Genomic DNA, 20,230 nt, shown 5'->3' with positions numbered 1-20,230 from the left:
TAGACTATATAGTCTGCAAAACACATGGCGACAACAAAGCTAGTCAAAACAACCTTTTTGGATCATGTTCACTACATATCACTAAATGAGACTAAAAACAACAACAAAAACTTTTAAAACTATTTTTCCCCATGGTGTTCATTTCTATTGTTCAACAGCAACATACCTAATGACTGACCTTTAACTGCTTGTCAAGAAAACAAGTCATATATGCCAGAAATCACCATGCAGTTCATTTTCTCTGATTAAAGGCTTTCTTGCCATTCAAATTACTTCAAATTTTCAACCGACTTTATACAAGAAATTGTAGATCTAATTTTCCTGTATTTTAGATATATCTCAGCTATGTATTATGACAAACTAATGGACAGCTGAAATACAGGAAAATCCCACTATATAAAAGATAAAAAATATTTTCATTATGATGGTGGTCAAACACTGGAACAGGTGCTCATGGGGGCTGTGAAACCTTCAACCTTGGAGATAATAAAAATGTGACTGGAGAAAGATCTGAGCAACCTGACCTAAGGCAGCCTTGTTTCAACTAGGGGTTTGGAGCAGATGGCCTCCAGAGGTCCCTTCCAGGTTAATTAATTCTACAGATTATTTTTATTTTCTCTCCTTTCTTTAAAACTGAATGGTCAAGCTGAACTAACAGAGTTCTTTAGTCAGGGGACAGTACACCTGTGTGGAGAGACCAGAGCCATCTCACCCATGGCTATAGTGTTCCTGCTTACAGAATAACAGTCCTGGAAGCTGCTTCACAAGAAAAGGAACTGCCCCAAACCAACAGACTAGGCAGTAAAGCCTAAGCCTGAAACAGTGCTTAGAATGCAGAGGGCTGTAAGATTAAAACCACCAGAACTGACTGCAGTATTTGAAATACAGTTGAAGGTCTTGACATTACTTCATTTACTTCTGCATGAGTTCTATTTTAAGTGTTTCTTTAAATGCCTTGGCAGTGTCCTTGTACTGGCAAGTCCTACTGACCACAAGCCTACTGACTTTCTTTATTCCCCAGTCCCACCACACAGAGTTGTAGGTGGAATTTTATACATTCTTCCAATTTCTATGGCGTTGTATTATGCTGCTGCATGAATTGCATTTGTTTATTCTTTAGTGATTGCCATTAAAGAAATAAAAAGTAACAAAAGAAAGCAGAGATACCCTATCATTCTGTTGAATTTTAATCTTATAGTACATGGTTTCTTTATATCATCCAAGAAGGATATATTTTGGTGCCATAGCTTGGTATGATCTTTCAGACTATCTTATTTTCTTTCACCTATCAAAGGAGAATAGTTTAGCCTCCCATCTTTCCAAGAAAAGAACATCTGAATCCAGTATGTTTAGTACATCAAATGGTAGTTATATTTTTGAACAAACATATTAACAACAGACAGAAGACACTGAAATTCTGGTTCAGCTAATATAGAATCTCAGAGTTTTTCAGGTTGGAAGGAACCTTAAGAAATATCTGTTTCCAACACACACACACACCATGGGCGGGGATGCCACTCACTAGATAATGTTGTTCAAAGCCCCATCCAACCTGGCCTTGAACACTTCCAGGGATGGAGCATTCACAGGGCAACCTGTTCCAGTGCCTCACTATACTCCAAGTGAAGAATTTCTTCCTAATGTCTAACCTAAACCTACCCTATTTTAGTTTAAAGACATTACCCCTTGTCCTATCATTAAACTCCACGCTAAAGAATCCCACCCCATCTTTCTTGTAGGCCCTTTTAAAGCACTGTAAGGCCGCTAGAAGGTGTCCCCAGAGCCTTCTCTGCTCCAGGATGAACTACCCCAACTCTCCCAGTCTGTCTTCACAGGATATATAGATTTCAGGAGCAGACAAATGAGATTTTGGACAAAGTGGGCTTCATTTTCAGTCCTGAAGTATATTGCAGTAATTTATGTCCATGTATTTGCTGACCTGCTTGTGAGATCTATCATTATCATAATCCAAAAGTCTCAGACCTCTCTCACTTGCTTTCAGCTTTGAGGATAAATGTTGTTTCTTTATTGCACAAGTAAGTACTCCATGGAATATGAGTGTATTTTCTATCAATTACAGCAAGAGTAGAAAAAGTATACATTAGTTGAATTATAATTTCACCTTTGAACTATAGTCACTTTCACAACTAACATGCTATAGATATAGTATTCTAACAAAAACAAGTAAACAAATAAATAAATAAAGGAAAAATACAGTGATCTGTGGCCTTCATACATCATTTCCATTAGGGATGGAATCTAGAAAATTAAGGCAACAACTAAGAATGCATAAAAGAATACTGATTCTTTAAAACATGTTTATGTTTTCAACACTGACTCATTACAACAGTTACACACTTTTCACTCAGTTTAATACTTTGAGATCCTTGTTGCCTATGCTGTTGGACATCTGAGAGGCTAGTAGATTGCAGTACTTCATGGAATAGATGGCCTAAATAATCACAGCTATGTGGTGGAAAAATGGATCAGAGAAAACTGAGAAGCTCATTTGTGGTAGGGAGGCTGTAGCTCCCTCCCTCCAACACTGCCCAGTTTGACATGTTCTCTAGATCACAAGACAAGGTAGATAGCAGGCATCTCCACCATGTAGATGGCAAACTACATACAGCCCTAGGAAGGGAATATGTATATCTGGAAAGAAACCATATCTATGGGCAGAACAGCAGTCAAACACATAAGTGTGTATGTGCTTTGGAGGTGGAGAACAGGGAGGGACACAGAGCAGCAGTGGGGTAAAGATGTGAGCTGGTTCCAGACCCTCAGCTGATACACAGCAGCTTTAAACAAAATAAGAGCACTTTCTTAATAAAGAACATTAAATTGCCCACCTTTTTTGTGATTTAAAGATGCATTGTGCAGAATGCAAGTCCAAAGAAGCTCCAAGGAAAGAAGACACAAGTAGGCATCAGGAGATTGCCCTGTCTCTCCAGTGGATTGGAACAAAATAAAACAGGAAGGACAAACCTTGTAAAGGATAGGAAGCATACCCAGTTAAAGAGCTGGGACCACCAGCAGCTCTAGCTGGCTTCCACACAGAAAAGAACAACCAGTATTTCCACCAGACACCCAGCTGAGAGCTGGTTCTGATGTGGAACAAGGTTCTCCTAGTCACCATAAGCACCCACCCATGGGACCAGGCAGCACAGAGATTAACAAATCTGCTCCTTGACAAAGTTCCACCTGGTCAGCCACCAACTCTGTGCAGCTTTCAAGTAGATTCAGAAAATGAAACTGAATTAGACACAGCACAAAGCTCACCATCTCCAAACTCTTCTAAGCTTGATTATAAAACATTGCAAATGTTTGGGCTCCGGATAGGAGTAATGTGGCTTTCCAGTTTCACCGTATTTCTCAAGGGAAGCAGAAGCCACCTCCCTAAGGATGCTGGTTTAGTGGCTGCTGTGCAGGGGAAGAGAGGGCAAAGAAAAGGCCAGATCTGCAATGAGTGGGAGGACAGGGAAGGAGGAACAGACTGAAGCAGAGCTATTGTTTCCCTCACCTAACAGCTGACTGCCCGGCCCAGAGGGAGGCTGGGAGACGGGGGAGATTTGCATTCCAAAAGCTGAAGCAAGCAAACAAAGCAAGCTGTTAGAAAGCTCGACATTCTTTAGCAGCACTTGTTTGGTTGGACTGATATTAATAGCTCTGTGTTTATTCTTGTACAGTGAATAAATTAAGCCAATGTTAAATGCTGTGAGCTCATGAACTCACACAAGACAGGAGATAATTTCATCAAGCTAATTTATTATTTTTTTTTGTGCGAAAGCAAACTTTGTCCAAAAAAGCATCAATATTTAATGTGGTCTGTACAAAATTCACACCAATTGCAGTCTACTCTCCAGGCAGGACTTCATCCTGCATTTCATCCCACATGCTACTCCATGGCCTCCCTTGGATTTTCTACAAGTTAAACTTGTCCAAATAGATAAAATTCCAGCAGCCACAACCAGTCACAAGAGCCAACTCTGCTCTTGAGCTGTGACCAGCTTTAAAACTCAGTTCTGTCTGTCTGAAGACATCTCAGCCAGGTTGAAACCCATCACTAAGTCATGACCTTTGAGTATCAAACAGGTGTAGCTAAAGAGGTGCCAGGCATCATACACCATTACTCACCTCAGGTGTTTAATCAGTCCAGAACCTGACAGAAACTCTGCACATACAGGCACAGTTCCAGCAAGAAGCACGCACTGAAGATCTCCACCCTGCAGTCATTGCTCTAGTTCCTCAGACACTTTTGCAGACCACAAAGCTATTGTGCTTAGGGGTATGAGCATGCTTTGCTGAATTTCAGAACGTGTCTACCATAAATATCCCCTCTCAAAAGCTTAGTGGAAGTAGTCAGAAGTTTACAAGCTTATCCCAGCCTTCGTTAGCTTATTCCAAGTAGTAGAAAACCAATATTAGAAGTAAATGTAGAACAAATATGTTCCAAGAAGCACTACTACTCCTGAGAAATTATTTGAGCCTAGTTTAAAAAGTATCAGTCTATGGGACTTGCATAGCAAGATAGTAAAAGCTAAATTTTGATCCAGTTACTGTGGTATAACTCTAATTGTAGCACCCACAGAGTCATTCTGATTTACAGTGTACCTGAGATCAGATGCAAACCCTCAATGAATGAAAGTTCAATTTACCATGACTGTCATAACCTGTAATATCACATGCAGTCAGTACATACTCAAAGTCATTTTCCTCCCTGAGCTGGTGGCCATATCTGTGTGTCTGCCCTGTGTCTAAAGTAAACAAGGAACATGTTTATACTTTTAAATAAGAAAATAAATAGGTTGATGCAGGTTGATGCTGTCCTGTGTTTCTTTAACAAATCTGAGCTACTATCTATATACATATCTGAAGAAACCTACTCCTCCTGGCAGGAGAAATAGCCTGGTGGCACACAGCCAGCACAACAGCTACAGAGAATATCTCTGTCAAAAACAGCCTGGCTGAAGCATTTGCCTTGTGTGTTGCCATCCATGTATATGAACTTTAACACATGCACAAATACTATTTGTGGTGGTGGTGCCTAAAGAGATGTCAGAGGCAATGCTTTCCTGCTCCCGGGATAACAGGGCTTGTTACTTGCCTAAATTTGAAGGCACCACTTAAACACACCTTTCCCAAGTAATGTTGGAGTTTCTTTGGCAACAACTCATGCTTCAGGCTCTAATGAGCTGTTTGTTTCTTTGCTTATCTGTTTGGGGTTTGTGTGTTAGATTGGGGACTTTTTCTCAGCAGGTTTGGGGGGCAACATGTACTACTACTTTAGAAAGAATACTCACAGGCAAGATGCAGTAGAAGAGTTAAAACTGCATTCACTAACTAATGAGTAAACTGTTTCTTTTGCAACACTGCATGTAAATAAGACATGGGTCACAACATGCAACCTCTTGGGTCAGTTATTCACAGCACTTAGAAGCCTAGTCTGCAGGGTGGTCACACACTTCCTAGCTGAACAACAACACATGCAGCTGCATCCGGTACCCAGCATTATGGAGAGCACCCAGCATGGGATGCACCACCCCTGACACCTCTTGCTGCACCACATGCTTCCCAAGTGTGTTCCTGCCAGGCTAAGTGGGGAGCTGCACAGCGATCCCTGCATTTTGCAGCACCTGTTTGCAGTGTGGGGGCAAAAGTAGTGCTCTGTATAGCTAATGTAGACCACTTCACTTCTCAGGAACCCAAACCAGGCATCTCCTGCACCTTGCATCCCAACCATTTGCTGAGGAAGGATTGTGTCAGGTGCAGGACTCGGGGAACAATTGTGTTCCTCTACCAAAGAGCAGACAAGCTACCTTCAGGTAGTGGGGGACTGAAACTGGAATGGGGTCTTGTGGCACCAACCTTCTCTGCAATATCAGATGAAATGTTGCACATGCTGCTTGGAGTCTGGACCCTCTTGCACCACTTATTTTCACTGCGCAAAGCCCAGGAGTTTGCAAAATCATAGCTGTTTCCCGCAAGGGTCCCTGTGAATCAAGAAGAGGAGAAGCACATAGCTGTTTAGGGTTTTGAGAAACAAGTGGTCATTAGTGGATATGATAAATATGAGGGGCTGGTGAAGGATGTTTTTAAAACCAGAACTGTATCATTGAAAGAACTTCTACTCCAAATAGAATGACTGTAGAAAAGCCACCTTCACTGATCTGGATCGACTCCTGCATGGTATGTTTCTAAATTCCCTCCCTGAGCAGGACAGAACAAAGCTTGCAGAAGGCAGCTCCCAGGAGCTCCCACATTTCTATGAACACACTAGATGATATTCATTGGTTAGATATATTTGGCAGAAACTTAGACGTGCCTAGACATTTTCCTACTATTTAAAAGTTGTCAACAAGACAGTAGAGATTAGAGAGGAAAAGCATACACACAAGAAAAGAAAAGAAAAGAAAAGAAAAGAAAAGAAAAGAAAAGAAAAGAAAAGAAAAGAAAGAAAGAAAGAAAGAAAGAAAGAAAGAAAGAAAGAAAGAAAGAAAGAAAGAAAGAAAGAAAGAAAGAAAGAAAGAAAGAATGAACGAGCCACCACAAATGCTGTTCACCTGTTTAATTTTTCTGTGGTGTTTGGAGTTACACCTTTTACGTACTTCTTTTAGGCAGCAATTGTATTACACCATTTTAATCCTTTTGCTGTACTCTGATTAATACTTTAAAGTAAAATTGTTTAAACATAATAAATCATTTAAAACCTTTTTTTCCCCCTTTGGACCCTGCTGTTCAAACCTCTTGTTGCCAGTGCCTTTCTGTGTAATAGCAGAGTAGTCCACTGGAGTAAGGGACTTGCCAACAACTTGCCAGAGCAGTTTTTCTTCCTTGTAAAGTACTTGGGCCCTCAAATTAAGCTACAAGCTGTTCTAGGGCAGGCAATTCATGATGGATTTGGGTGTGCTCAGCAGCTCAAGGTCTTGCCCCAGGTAAGCCTCCTCAACTTATGATAGTAAAAAACTAGGCTAGTATTGAATGAAGAAATATCATTCAACAGTGCATTTTTCTTGTAATTGGCCCAGTCTAGCATTAAGTGACTTATGGCAACAGATATCCCACATGATATCCTTGTCTCTAAATTGGAGAGTCATGGATTTGACAGATGGGCCACTCACTGGGTAATGAAGTAGCTGGATGGTCATACTCAAAAAGCTGTGGTCAATAGCTCAATGCTCAAGCGGAAATCAATATCAAGTGGTGTTCCTCAGGGGTCAGTACTGGGACCAGCACTATTTAACATCTTTGCCTGTGAGATGGACAGTGAAATTGATTGCACCCTCAGCAACTCTGCCAATGACACCAACCTGTGTGGTGGGGCCAACATGCCATCCAGAGGGACCTGGACAGTCTTGAGAGGTAGGCCTGTGAGAATCTCATGAAGTTCAACAAGGCCAAGGGCAAGGTCCTGCACCTGGGACAGGGTAATCCCAACCACAAATATAGGCTGGGCAAAGAATGGATTAAGAGCAGCCCTCAGAAGAAGAACTTGTAGGTTTGGGTTTATGAAACGCTCAACGTGAGCTGGCAACGTGCACTTGCAGCCCAGAAAGCCAGCTTATTCTGGGCTGCATCAAATGAAGAGTGGCCAGCAGGTAGAGGGAGGTGATTCTCATCTCTACTCAGCTCTTGTTAGACCCCACCTGGTGGACTGCATTCAGCTCTGGGGCCTCCAACATAAGAAGGACATAGACCTATGAGAACGAGTCCAGAAGAGGACTATGAATATGATCAAGGGGCTGGAGCACCTCTCCTGTTAAGACAGGCTGAGGGAGTTGGGGTTGTTCATCCTGGAGAAAAGAAGGCTCCGGGGACACCTTCTAGCAGCCTTACAGTACCTACAGGAGAACAGGGGAGGGACTCTTTGTCAGGGATTGTAGTGAAAGAACACTGGTTTTAAACTACAAAAGTACTGATTTTAAACTACAAAAGGATAGATTTAGATTAGACATTAGCAAGAAATTCTTTACTCAGAGGGTGGTGAGGCACTGGCACATGTTGCCCAGAAAAGTTGTGGATGCTCCTTCCCTGGAAGTGTTCAAGGCCAGGTTGCATAGGGCTTTGATCAACCTGGTCTAGTGGAAGGAGTCCCTGCCCAAGGCAGCTGGGCTGGAATTAGATGATCCTTAAGGTCCCTTCCAGTCCAAGCCATTCTATGGTTCTATGATAAAGGGCTATATAGTCATTCAACTTTAAAACAAGAGTGTTACATGCATGTTTGCCAGCCTGCGTTTCCCCGGAAACTTTGTACTCAACTTATAAGTAACACAGTCACTAAAGATACTAAATATCATTACTTATTACTTACAATAATATGAGGTAGGTAGAACCTGTATTTGAAGAGTACTTGCATTTTCATTGAACTAGCAGTTTTACAAATACACAGTAAGATGTAATCCTAGAAAGGTGAAAAGAAAGCAGGAAGGAAAATGGAATAAAGGAGAGAGACACATGAAAAGTAAGTACTGCTCAACCTAGTTTGCTAAGCACGTAGTGACAGGCTTCCTACTAACAAGGTTTGCTTCCCAACCTCAAATCCATTAGTCTCAGTTCTTACTGGAAGAAGGATGAAGGACACTGTGTGGAATCCCATCAGCAGATATTTACAGCAGACCATGCCCACTCTGTTAATAACTAACTTCATAACTGTATCAGAAAATATAAATAAATTTTATATTTACATTTTACAATATTCTTAGAAATTCTAAGACATTCTTACTAGAATATCCACTGAGCTACCAGCACTCCAATCTTCTCACCAGCCTGAGAGAGCTACTCTCTTTAAGAGGATCTTTCATTCAAAAATTGTTGTCCAGTCCCCAGGGAGAAGCAGAGTGCAAGCTATAAGATGCTTTCCAAATACAAAAAAAGGTATTGCCTTGCTCCCCAAAATTATAACCTAACTGGGTAAGCAATGTCTGATTAACCACAAGAAAGGAGCTCTAAGTATATCTATTCATATAAATGCAATTTTATCCATATATAACACATGGAGGAAAATGTATACCCATTTTTCTCAGAGTAGCAACTAGACATGGAAGTTTCACTGACCATCACAAGAGCTTTAAGCTGAAGCTATGAAGTGACTCTGTGACCACTGACCTACCGAACAAATTTGGGTCATGGAATTAAACTATTTCAGCAGAAGGTTTCTTTGGAAAGGACTCTTCAAACCATACATGTTACATGCCCTATCAATGAGTGTGGTAATTCTCTATATTATGAGGCTTCAGGAAGAAAAGTGGGGAGGGCGAACTGTCCCCAGAGTGTCTGAGTGCAACGGGCAGAGAGAATAGCAGTTGCCCACCACTGCTGATGTCTTTCACCTGAAACCTATGCTTTGTTCTGTTGAAGGGCATGAGGGTGTAGGAAAGGAAAGACAGTGAAGGGGACAACACAAGAACAGCCTAAAACCCCTGTTAATTTCCTAAGTGTACAAGTGATACTATTAACAGAGCAGCCAGGCAGTTCAGCTGCCTGTTCTGTTACTACGCATCCATCATACCGAACAGCTACCATCCTCTCTGCAGAGGCTTCCTTTCCCTTTTTGATGATGAACGAAGTGACTTTTTATTTTAAAAGGCCTTTTAGCTTAGTTGTGTAGTCTTCCCCTCAGCTAACAAGAGGCTCATAGTTTGATTTCAGCCTGTCCTGATTCTTGATTGATTCCTGACACAGTATCTGGGATGCAAACTTTTTGCACGTCTCTCTCTGTCCTGCTCCCGTTGCTTATTCCCATCACCCCTCTGAGCATTTATGATGCACATTCTCTTCATCTGGTAGGCTCAGAGTTTTGTTTTGCTTCTGTTCCTTTCATGTTCAATTTTCCTTCTTTCTGTAAATAGACAAGTTCTTGAAAAAACAAAGCCTAACTAGGAGTCATCAGAGCCCTACACGCAGAAATCCTCTATATGGCCTGGGTACGGTTTTTCTAAGGCATTTGTTTTGTGTACATTTTGAAAGAAGTTTGTTTAAGGAAAAAAAAAAAAAAAAAAAAAGGGAGAATAAAATGATAGTGTCACAAAATGTAATGAAAACAAAGTTGGATCAAAACCCAAGTACTTCAATACCTAGTGCCTGGTGTGAGCACTGATACCAGCATGAGAACTTGTGGCTCACCAGCTGAGAACCCAAGGCAGCTAGTTAGTGCGCAGTCTTTTTGGAGGATACAAAATGGGTTCAGGTAGTAGCTGTTAAAGTACAACCCAGATCTCACCTTCTTTGCATGTCCCAGAAGTGTCCCACACTTTGATAACTCTACTAACATGACCCAGGAGAGAGACATGTGCCAACCACCACAGCAGCAGTCAGGGCAACCAGAGGCTGGTCACAGATGCTCAATTTATTGGATTAGCAATCTAATTGCTGCCCTCGTGTCTCTGTCTCTTTGGAGGAGAAAGGCGAGCAAACAAATAAACAAAAACACACACACACAAACCCTACAACAAGGGTTTATACATTAAATTAGGATTATGAACTGGAACAGTTTTAGCACAAGAGTAAAAAAGCCAGCTCCAAAACCCAGTGATTAAGACACACTCTTCACAACAAAAACACCTAACTTTGAATCACAACTCTAAATAAAGCAGAGGGGGTTATGAATACCAGTTTCTGTTACCTCAGATAAATGCCATATAATAAACAGTGTGCAAGCATTCTGTACAAAAGAAGACTGAGAGGGGATCTTATCAATGTTTATAAATACCTTAAGTGTGGGAGACAGAGGTGCTTGGGTGAGCAATTGGCTAACGGGCAGGGCCCAAAGGGTTATGGTAAATGGGGCTGGCAGGCAGTCACCAGTGGGGTCCCTCAAGGCTCCATTTTAGGGCTGGTACTTTTCAATATTTTTATAAACGATCTGGATGTAGGAATATAAGGTATTTTGAGCAAGTTTGCTTATGACACCAAACTTGGAGGAGTTGTGGACTCGAATGGGGGTGGAAAGGCCTTGCAGAGGGATCTGGATAGGTTGGAGAGCTGGGCGATCACCAACCGCATGAAGTTCAATAAGAGCAAGTGCCGGGTCCTGCACCTGGGACGGGGAAACCCTGGCTGCACGTACAGACTGGGCGATGAGACGCTGGAGAGCGGCCTAGAAGAGAGGGATCTGGGGGTCGTGGTAGACAGCAAGTTGAATATGAGCCGGCAGTGTGCCCTGGCAGCCAGGAGGGCCAACCGTGTCCTGGGGTGCATCAAGCACGGCATTGCTAGTAGGTCAAGGGAGGTGATTGTCCCGCCCTACTCTGCGCTGGTGAGGCCTCACCTCGAGTACTGTGTGCAGTTCTGGGCACCACAGTATAAAAAAGACATGAAACTGTTGGAGAGTGTCCAGAGGAGGGCTACGAAGATGGTGAAAGGCCTGGAGGGGAAGACGTACGAGGAACGGCTGAGGGCACTGGGCCTGTTCAGCCTGGAGAAGAAGAGGCTGAGGGGAGACCTCATCGCAGTCTACAACTTCCTCGTAAGGGGGTGTCGAGAGGCAGGAGACCTTTTCTCCATTAACACCAGTGACAGGACCCGCGGGAACAGGGTTAAGCTGAGGCAGGGGAAATTTAGGCTTGACATCAGGAGGGGGTTCTTCACAGAGAGGGTGGTTGCACACTGGAACAGGCTCCCCAGGGAAGTGGTCACTGCACCAAGCCTGTCTGAATTTAAGAAGAGATTGGACTGTGCACTTAGTCACATGGTCTGAACTTTTGGGTAGACCTGTGCGGTGTCAAGAGTTGGACTTGATGGTCCTTAAGGGTCCCTTTCAACTCAGGATATTCTATGATTCTATGATCTATGATCTCTTCTAGCCATTGTTTTGGATCCCTAATTGTAAAATGCTCATGTCAGTGATCTTGTGACACTCAAATGCCATGGCTTGAAGGCTTCCAAACATCTGAGCATCTAAAATGGACAACTTCATAATTATGATATAAGCAAAAATGGCAACTGGCAACCACATAGAAGTACACAATCACATCGGAAAAATTGAGCTTGTTTAATTACCAAGTCATGGAAGCATTCACAGGATGTTTATAAACGAACAGAGGTTAGCTGGCAGGAAAAAAGTAGAGGAGAAATTATTTCCTTCATTAGGATCTAGAGAGAAAAAAATAATGAATGAATGAATGAAAGAAGGAAAACAAAGAGAGAAAGAAAGGGAGAAAAAAAGACTGAAAACCTCACAAGAATTTTCCTTTTATATTTTAGTTATGCTTGAAGTGCGAGAACAAATTCCCAAGGGGCAGATGGCTTTTTTCTACTTCCATACCCAATAGACAAACAACCACATACAATACAACCTTATTTGTAAGTCTCAACAGGACATGAGTACTTCTCCACAGGATGAATTAGTTTAGTAACTACCAAAATCAATGTAAACAACTCAGCAGTGCATCCTCTGTCTGAATGAGAGTCTGTGTCTACAGTTACGAAACATGATGCATACACTTTTTTCTTAAGCTTCAACAGTTACTGCGAAAAGCAGTAACCTTCATAGCTGGGTCTTACCAATACAATGTTAATTTGTTAAAGTATCATAGCTTGAGTCACATCACTCAGACCTCCAGGAGCTCATTAAGAGAGCCAGTGTTGTTAAATTAGAGGGTCTACTTGTATCTAAAATATGGTAAATCTGTGTTCTCATTTGTTTTCAACATAAGCATTGCCATTTTGTTTAAACTGTGACAAAAACTGACACTCCAGGAAGAACAGAGCTTATGGTGTAGATTCTGTCCGTGATTCTGACTTCTGAGCACAAATTTGGGATGTGGTTGTCTGATGCCACAAACAATCCCTAGGAATGGGTCATCAAATCACACAAGTTCCCTCCCGTGCTGGCAAATGCAGAAATTGTATGAAACTACTGCATTAGCTTTTAAACTGTGTGATCTACAGTCTGTGAGAGACAGAAAAAAACATTTCAGTTTCAGTCCTCTTTCCACCAGCAGCTCTTTCCAAATCAGCAGGTTTTTCCAATCAGCAGCTCTTACAAGCTCCCCTTCTACCAGGAAAGAACTATTAGTCAGTAGCTAGCTTTCATTTAAGCTGGAATGGTAATCTATTTGAAGGCTAGGATATCTTGAATTGCTTGCCCAACTAAAAAACCTTGAGGATGGTTTTTAATACACCTCAGCTAACCAGCAAGCTCCTTGGCTGTAGCCTAAATACCCAATCCATAATACCTACCATCATCTCTCTTCCTTTATTCTGACATACAGACCTGCATGGTGCTCCCCAATGGTTTCCCAGATGACATCCTGTAATCTTCACGTTAGTCTTTCCTTTGTGCATTGTACTTAAAATACATTTTATTCTGGGGCTCACAGATATTACTGTATTTATTGTCAATACAAATCCCATGCAGAAATACATTTAATGATTTAATGTATTGGAATTGAGGGCCCAATCTGATAGGCAAGATATGCCCAGATTTTAACAGGAAGCTATGGACACATTGAAATGGCCAGGCTCAGTCTGCAGACAACCTTAAGATAACCCTTCTGTGCCCTCAGTTCATTAAGTCATTATATCAAGCTCACATCCTGGGTTGGGTTGACCTTTATGAGAACTAATCAAGCTAAAAGGAGAGCAAATAAAAAATGCAGTGGGAAAAAAAAAAAAAGTAAACTGTTTTATATGTTACCAATATTCTTTCTTGATCCTTCTCTAAAGAGTTTACCTCTCCCAGCTGTTTGGGTTGCCCCTCATCTGGAAGTTAGTTTCAGCAGCTTAAAAAATGACTGAATTAATAAAAAGCTGATTTTACTTGGAGCCTATTAAGAGGAGCTCATATCAGACACCCTGCCAGCAGAGCTGCCAAGGAAATAAACAACGCGTGGGAGTGGTGATGTCTCTCACTGATACAACAAATTCAACCATAATCAATTTTAATTCCTTCTAGATCAGCTAAAATGAAAGGTCTATTGTATCAGAGTGGAAAACTGTCAGATTTGCTGAGATATGGGTCTATTCTTTAGGCTAAAAGCACAGATTTGTGTGTCCACACATTACAGAAGTCAGGGTCTTCATGCAATAACAGCTATTCATGTTCTTATTGTCTTCTCTATTTTTCAGCTCTTCCAACAAGTAACCCTGCCATGGACTTCATTATGTTCAGAAATCTGCAGTTGGGAAAGCATTGTTTTTATAAAAGGGAGGATAAATCTTCAGGCATGTTAAATAAATACAGCAAGAAACATTTAAACATGAGCAGCAGTTTGGAGTATCATATATTTGAACAGTCCAAGGCAATACAGTCTCCTTTGCTGCTTTTACTGTTTATAGTAGTCTTGCCCCCTTTATGCTGTCCCAAGAAAAAGATGTGAACTTCATATATCAACACATTCAGACATTGAAGTTTTCAAGTCCTGACAAGCAATTCTGTAAGATGAGTTTTTTTCTTATTATTTACGGCACTGAAGGGCTGATCAATAATTTTAAGATACTTTGAAATCAGCTCTTCTTGTATGTTGAATCCATGCTTATGAACCCCAAGTGTCAGGAATGCACACCACCGGAGCAGTGCCAGGTTATTCTCCAAGTTACTTTGTCTGTCTCTATTTTCTATATCTTTTATTTTTAATAAATACTTTACATTATCAATTTAACATGTTAATGAATTAACTTATTTTACTCTAAACCTTTTCTCTTCAAGTGAATGCTAAGAATTGCAAGACACTATGAAATAGTATGAATCACAATTGGTCCCTCAAAGTTACATTCAGGGCTTTTCCAAAACCCTTAGTGTTTACTCGCAATAACAGGCTTTGCACAAATGTGCAGAAACCAGCAGAAGCAATCTTGTCTCTCCCTCTTGCTAGGAGTTGCTGTGGTATAAGGTGCACCTCCAACACAACAACCTATCTGAGCAGAGAAATGTCATCAAAGCACAACCGCTTTATAGAACAGCATCCTGTGCCAAATCCATTTGTAAATTTGCCAGCAGCTATCCTCTTTCATATTTCATATTCGGCTATTGAAACAATCTCTATTGTTTCTCTCATTTGCTTAACTCACTAATAAATTAGAAGTTGAATCGATAAGTATTATTTATATCTTTTTATTTTCTGGGTCTTTTCCTAGTTGGTTCACCACCACCACCGAATTAAACATAACTTAGCCCATAGCTTCATATTTGTAAAAACCTTGAAAGTTGAAATACGAGGGTTACATTCATAGCTCTGAGTTTTGCTCAGCCATGAAATGAAAACAATTCTCTTTAAGAGGAAGGGAAGATGAAACAACTTGGACAGATTTTCAGCTCATCAAGATGAGGTACCTGACAGGTTTTGTGGAAATATTTTGCTGGATCAGCAAAATCATCATTGAATGACCCATGAAGTTAGGTGCACAGAGAGTAAGTACATCACAATACAAGCAGTTAGTCTTAGTCTTACCTTCCTGAGTTCTGAAGTCATCTTCAGCAAATTTATTAAAGTTGCCACACAGCCCACAGGTTTTATTATAGTACTTTTCTTGAAGGAATATCTGAATATTCCCACTGATATCAATCTTCACAACAAAGCCATGCTCATCACTGGACATTTTATAATAACCTGCCTCCTTCTCTATAAATAAGCCATTGGAGGCAAAAGGTATGGAAACCCTGTGAAGAAAAATGATGATTTCTCAGAATATGACATGAAAAGGACATTGGTTTTTTTGTTTGTTTGTTTTGGTTTGGTTTGTTTGTTTTGTTTTTCCTGCTGGAATACTTGCTGCTCCAACAGTACCTTTTGTCTTCCTGTGTCACGCTTCCATTTAAAGAGAAGTGAACGTTGAAATATTCTCCAAGATACACAGAAAAACCAATTTTCTCCCCATCCTGGTAGTCACCTGAAGAGATGGGACATAAGCAAATATTGTTAGCTCTGGGACTGAGGAGGATGACTTGTAAGAACACATTGCAGAGCTGGGAGCGTATCTTCTAACATTTTCAACATTTTCAAGGGCCATCTAAGCAGCTATAGGACAAAATAGATGATGTAAAACACAGAGTCCCAGGATGAGGGCTGGTATTGTCCACTATCAGCTGCATGACCTGGGAACCAGCGGGGGACTTAGCTTTTCCCATTATTGTCTCTAGTCCATGAATTCTTCATCCTACCTTGCACACTGGAAGAGTTCCCAAGAAGATGTACCAACAACCTGCCCTGCTTCCTACTCTTTCTCTCCCTAGTTTTCTCCCCAAAACAACCCCATAGCTCAGCAGCAAGAGAAGAGGGTAGAATTCACTGAACTGTAAGAAGAACTGAGTCTGCTATCTCCCTTCTTGATAAGCACTGTAACCAACTCAGCTAGTCTTTAAAGGGTGTGTGTCAATATTGGCTGTCCAACAGTGGAGAGGAGACAAGGGGCAACTCCTCAGTTTTTCAAAAGGAGAAGCACAGATGATATGTAGACAATGCTCTTATACTCCAAGAGAGAAAAAAAAAAAAAAAGTGTGTGTGTGTGGCCGGGGGGGGGGTGGGGGGGTTGGAACGACACATAACTACACATAATCCTTTCCCTGCTTTTTTTCATTGTCTAGCTTTGACTTTACATTGGTTGCTTGCACAATGCAGCACCTGTTCTGGAGTTCCTGCTCAGAGGTAGACAGCTCTGCCCAGACCGAAATGTTTTACTCAGCAACATGCATTGTACTTCACAGCCCAGTATCCAAAACCAAAACAAACCCATGTACATATGCTGAGATAGGAATCAAAAATAGACTATACTATACTTAGGTACCTAATATAGATATAATGCCTCTGCTCATGATTTTTAAGATTTAATTGTCCAAATAAAATACTGCAATGTATTCATACTCCACATATACTGGTCGGTTCTTCCACATGTAAAATAAATAAATAAATAAATAAATAAATAAAATGTGCTAAGTCACTTAAGTTTAGGAACAAAATTATTTAAATTTAGATATGGTTCCTTTTCAGAGTGATGAGATGAGTTTACTTCAATTTACTTACAGTTAGCACAAAATCAGCTTAAACTAAAATTAGTACAGAACACTTCTTAGTGAATTTAAGAACACCTACCAAAAGAGTTTGGTGTTTATGAAACATAGGGTTTTGGTTCTCTTACCATCTGTCATGTCCCTAAGAATAACATTGCTAATTCAAATACTTTTTGTCCTGCAAGATGGGATTTAATTTTTTATTTTTTTTATATGGGGATTTAGCACATGGTTAAAATCAGTTTTATAGGGTCATGTGGCTCCTATTCCTGCACTCAGCTTTAACAATCACTCCCATCTACCAAATTCAAAAATTAAAAAGGTCTCACTTCCCCTCTTTAGAAGAACCAATAAGAAAATCTCTGTTTTTTTACAGCTTAGGTAGCATGAGCTATATTACTAAACAATAAGTATTATTAAAGAATAAGCCAAAGTGACAGAATTTCCTCAGAAGCAATCCTACTCTCAGAAGAAAATCTAAGATCCTTTTATGCAATGGTTTATCCTATCACAAAGGGCAACAATATTTTCCCCAGCATAAGGCCATGTCACATACCTACAACATTTTTCATTTGATACTGTTTTTAAGTAGTAGCTCAAACTCACCTAAGAGTGTGAAGGAGCGCTTATGACAGTCCCCAGCGAGGAGGTAGCTGCAGTCCCCAGCAAAATTGTAGAAAGAATCATCAAAAGTTTTGATATGATCATTCCCAAAAAGGCTGCAACGTGAAACTGATGACTCCTGAAGCAAAGAACCTGATGATCCTGAATATTGAAACACAATGTAACTTGCAATGTAAAACATTCATTTTGTAGTTTAGGAATTTATCTGCTGGATTTTTTTTACCACTGAACATCACCTGTCCTGGGCCTTTAGCTCTGTTTTCTAAGTACACTGTATATCTGGCATGACAGTCCATAGGATCAAGTAATTTTTTTTGTATTGTACAAATTACTGAAAAGGTTTTTTTTGTCTTTATTTCTACTGACCTAAACCCTACAAGGCTAATTTCAGTGTTTTAAGGGATGCCATACATTCATATATTTATGCCTGCTTGCAATCCCATCACAAACAATAGGGTAGTAGTACTTCGGGCATACTTTTGGCAGACAAACATCACTGGCTTCAGGGAGTCTTTGTGACTTAACATAGTGCTTGTTGAAAGTTAAAGAAAGAAACAACCTTACTGATGTCTCCAGTATGAGGAGAATGCTGCCTATTCCAGGACTGCAGGATTAGGCGGGTAAAAAGAGGGGGGAAAACAATCTCACAGAAGAAACAAAGAAAATACATTTCTGTTTCAAGGCATTAGGAAACAAACATGTTTTCCTACCTGTTATTACAGCGCCCAGAAGTAGATTTGTTAGCAGAACTTCCAAGAGGAGCATCTGTCAAAAATTAAGAGAGATATTAGAATATTCTTAGTTTAGGGTGTTTAGTCTGTTTCACAACATCTCAGCATTTTCTTTCCTTTTTTATAAAGTTACTTTTTAGGTTCTACACCATTTCAGAAAGCTGTAATCCATACAGACTTTCACAGTAATTCAGTTATCCAGCCATGCCTTGAAAAGTAAGTAGTATAATTCTTTGGTCCCATTTTTGTTTCTCACTGCAAGGAAACATGGGCTACCTTCACAGGAAATGCAACCCAGCATACACATGTATTCTGATTTACTCAAGTTAGTACACTGCACACACAAAGCTCTTTGATACACTGTGTTGTTTATCAGACAACCCAACACAAAGAAGTAAGCCATTCAAACTGGATCTGCCAACCAGGAGAAGACACCTCTGCTGCATAAGATTTGCATCTTGCCCAACACCATCAAAAGGAAAGAATATAACGGTTCTACACCAACTAACAGGCCTGGCTGGCAGACCATTATAACCACGTGGTACTCTATTGATTTCAGGGTGATAATATACTTGAGATAAGAGGTGAGAAGTGAATGGAGGAAATGGTGCAAAGATTAGAAACACAGGGTAAAAACTTCCGTTCACCAAAATCAGTTTTACTGTTGCCTCCTACTTTCTACAATTACAATGTTGACTTTTGTTGCCCATATGTCTATAAACAATATCCTGTAATGTCAGGCCTCTAAAAATAATAATATGAGTGCTATGCAGATGGTGAACTACAGATGTGTTCTGTGGAAAGACATTTAGTAATTAATGGATGAAAGCTTCACAGACCTCTATCTAGGTGAGTTAATTTCAGTGATCATGTTTAAGCCACCAGAGAGGCTTAAATATACCATACTTAACATATCAATACCAGGAGATCAGACACACCTTTTCTTAAAAGAGCCCTCCAATTAAATACTTAAATACATTACACAGAACCAAATCCTGATTTCACCTTACAGGCACACACTTACTGATGTCAGTTATGTAGGTCCAACTCACAGCCACATAAATAAAAGTTTTATCTTATTTGCAAAAGTAAGGAAAGCATCTATTATAAAAGCTGGTCATATAATGCTGCAAATGCCAATCTGACAAAAGGCTGTTAATTCTGCAAGACAGCTAAGAACTGGCAACTGCATGGGAATGTGACTACAAAACAGTGGTAAACAATAGGCATTATTCTCAGAACACTTGCTGGTGTATTTTTAGTGCATGTACTGTTTTTTGTGACCAAATCTGATACTGCTTTTGTTAATCTCTTGATTTTATAAAGCATGCAAAGATAAAATACAAGATATAAAAACCCTCTCTTCAGCCTATTTCAATCTTTCAGTCTGTTTTAAGCTGTCCACTTGAAGTTTCCCCCAATTTGAATAGAGCAGGTGCCACTAACAAATGAGGAGAAAATCAGTAATATCTTCTCTCTGTAATTTTTATCACCAACTTAATTAGAAAGTAATGTACCTTCTTCTGCGTGAGACTCCTCTTGCACATGAAAAAGAAGCTCCTCCAGTTTCCACCTTTATTCTACACCACCATTGTTCCCTCAAGAGAAGGGACTGGAATGGCTTTGGTCTGAAATTTCTTGTTTTTATACAAGCCAGGAACTCTTGCTCATTTAAAAGGAAAGATAAAGACCAAACGTCACATCCTCCTGATTCTCAAAACAATAGCTTAAATTGCTGTGGTGTAAATCAATGGCCTTAATTGCCAGAAAGTTACAATGAGGGGAAGTAGTATTAAAAACTTACACGACAGATAAGGCTTTGAAATAATTTTTGCATGTGTATGTGTGACAAATCTCACTGGCTGAGCCAATAGCATACTTGCTTGAAGACAACTATTAAAGAGGAATAGTAGAATACTCCACGTCTCAAAGA

General features: G+C 40.3%; 1 protein-coding gene across 1 annotated transcript in view; it reads right to left on the bottom strand.

The window, feature by feature from the left end:
* Window positions 1-19,944, bottom strand: part of VWF (von Willebrand factor) — a 151,299-nt gene extending 131,355 nt beyond the window's left edge. Inside the window, exons 1-6 of the mRNA XM_005012640.6 lie at window positions 19,815-19,944; window positions 18,277-18,331; window positions 17,549-17,707; window positions 15,723-15,825; window positions 15,387-15,595; window positions 5,866-5,990 (exon numbers count right to left, since the gene is read on the bottom strand). Of these exons, the coding sequence (XP_005012697.1) occupies window positions 5,866-5,990; window positions 15,387-15,595; window positions 15,723-15,825; window positions 17,549-17,707; window positions 18,277-18,331; window positions 19,815-19,844 (681 nt within the window). The 5' untranslated portion in view covers window positions 19,845-19,944. The remainder of the gene's footprint in view (window positions 1-5,865; window positions 5,991-15,386; window positions 15,596-15,722; window positions 15,826-17,548; window positions 17,708-18,276; window positions 18,332-19,814) is intronic.
* Window positions 19,945-20,230: the final 286 nt, after the last annotated feature.

This window comes from Anas platyrhynchos, chromosome 1 (assembly GCF_047663525.1).
Source record: "Anas platyrhynchos isolate ZD024472 breed Pekin duck chromosome 1, IASCAAS_PekinDuck_T2T, whole genome shotgun sequence".
Classification (NCBI taxonomy): domain Eukaryota; kingdom Metazoa; phylum Chordata; class Aves; order Anseriformes; family Anatidae; genus Anas; species Anas platyrhynchos.
This window is presented reverse-complemented; position numbering and strand designations above follow the sequence as displayed.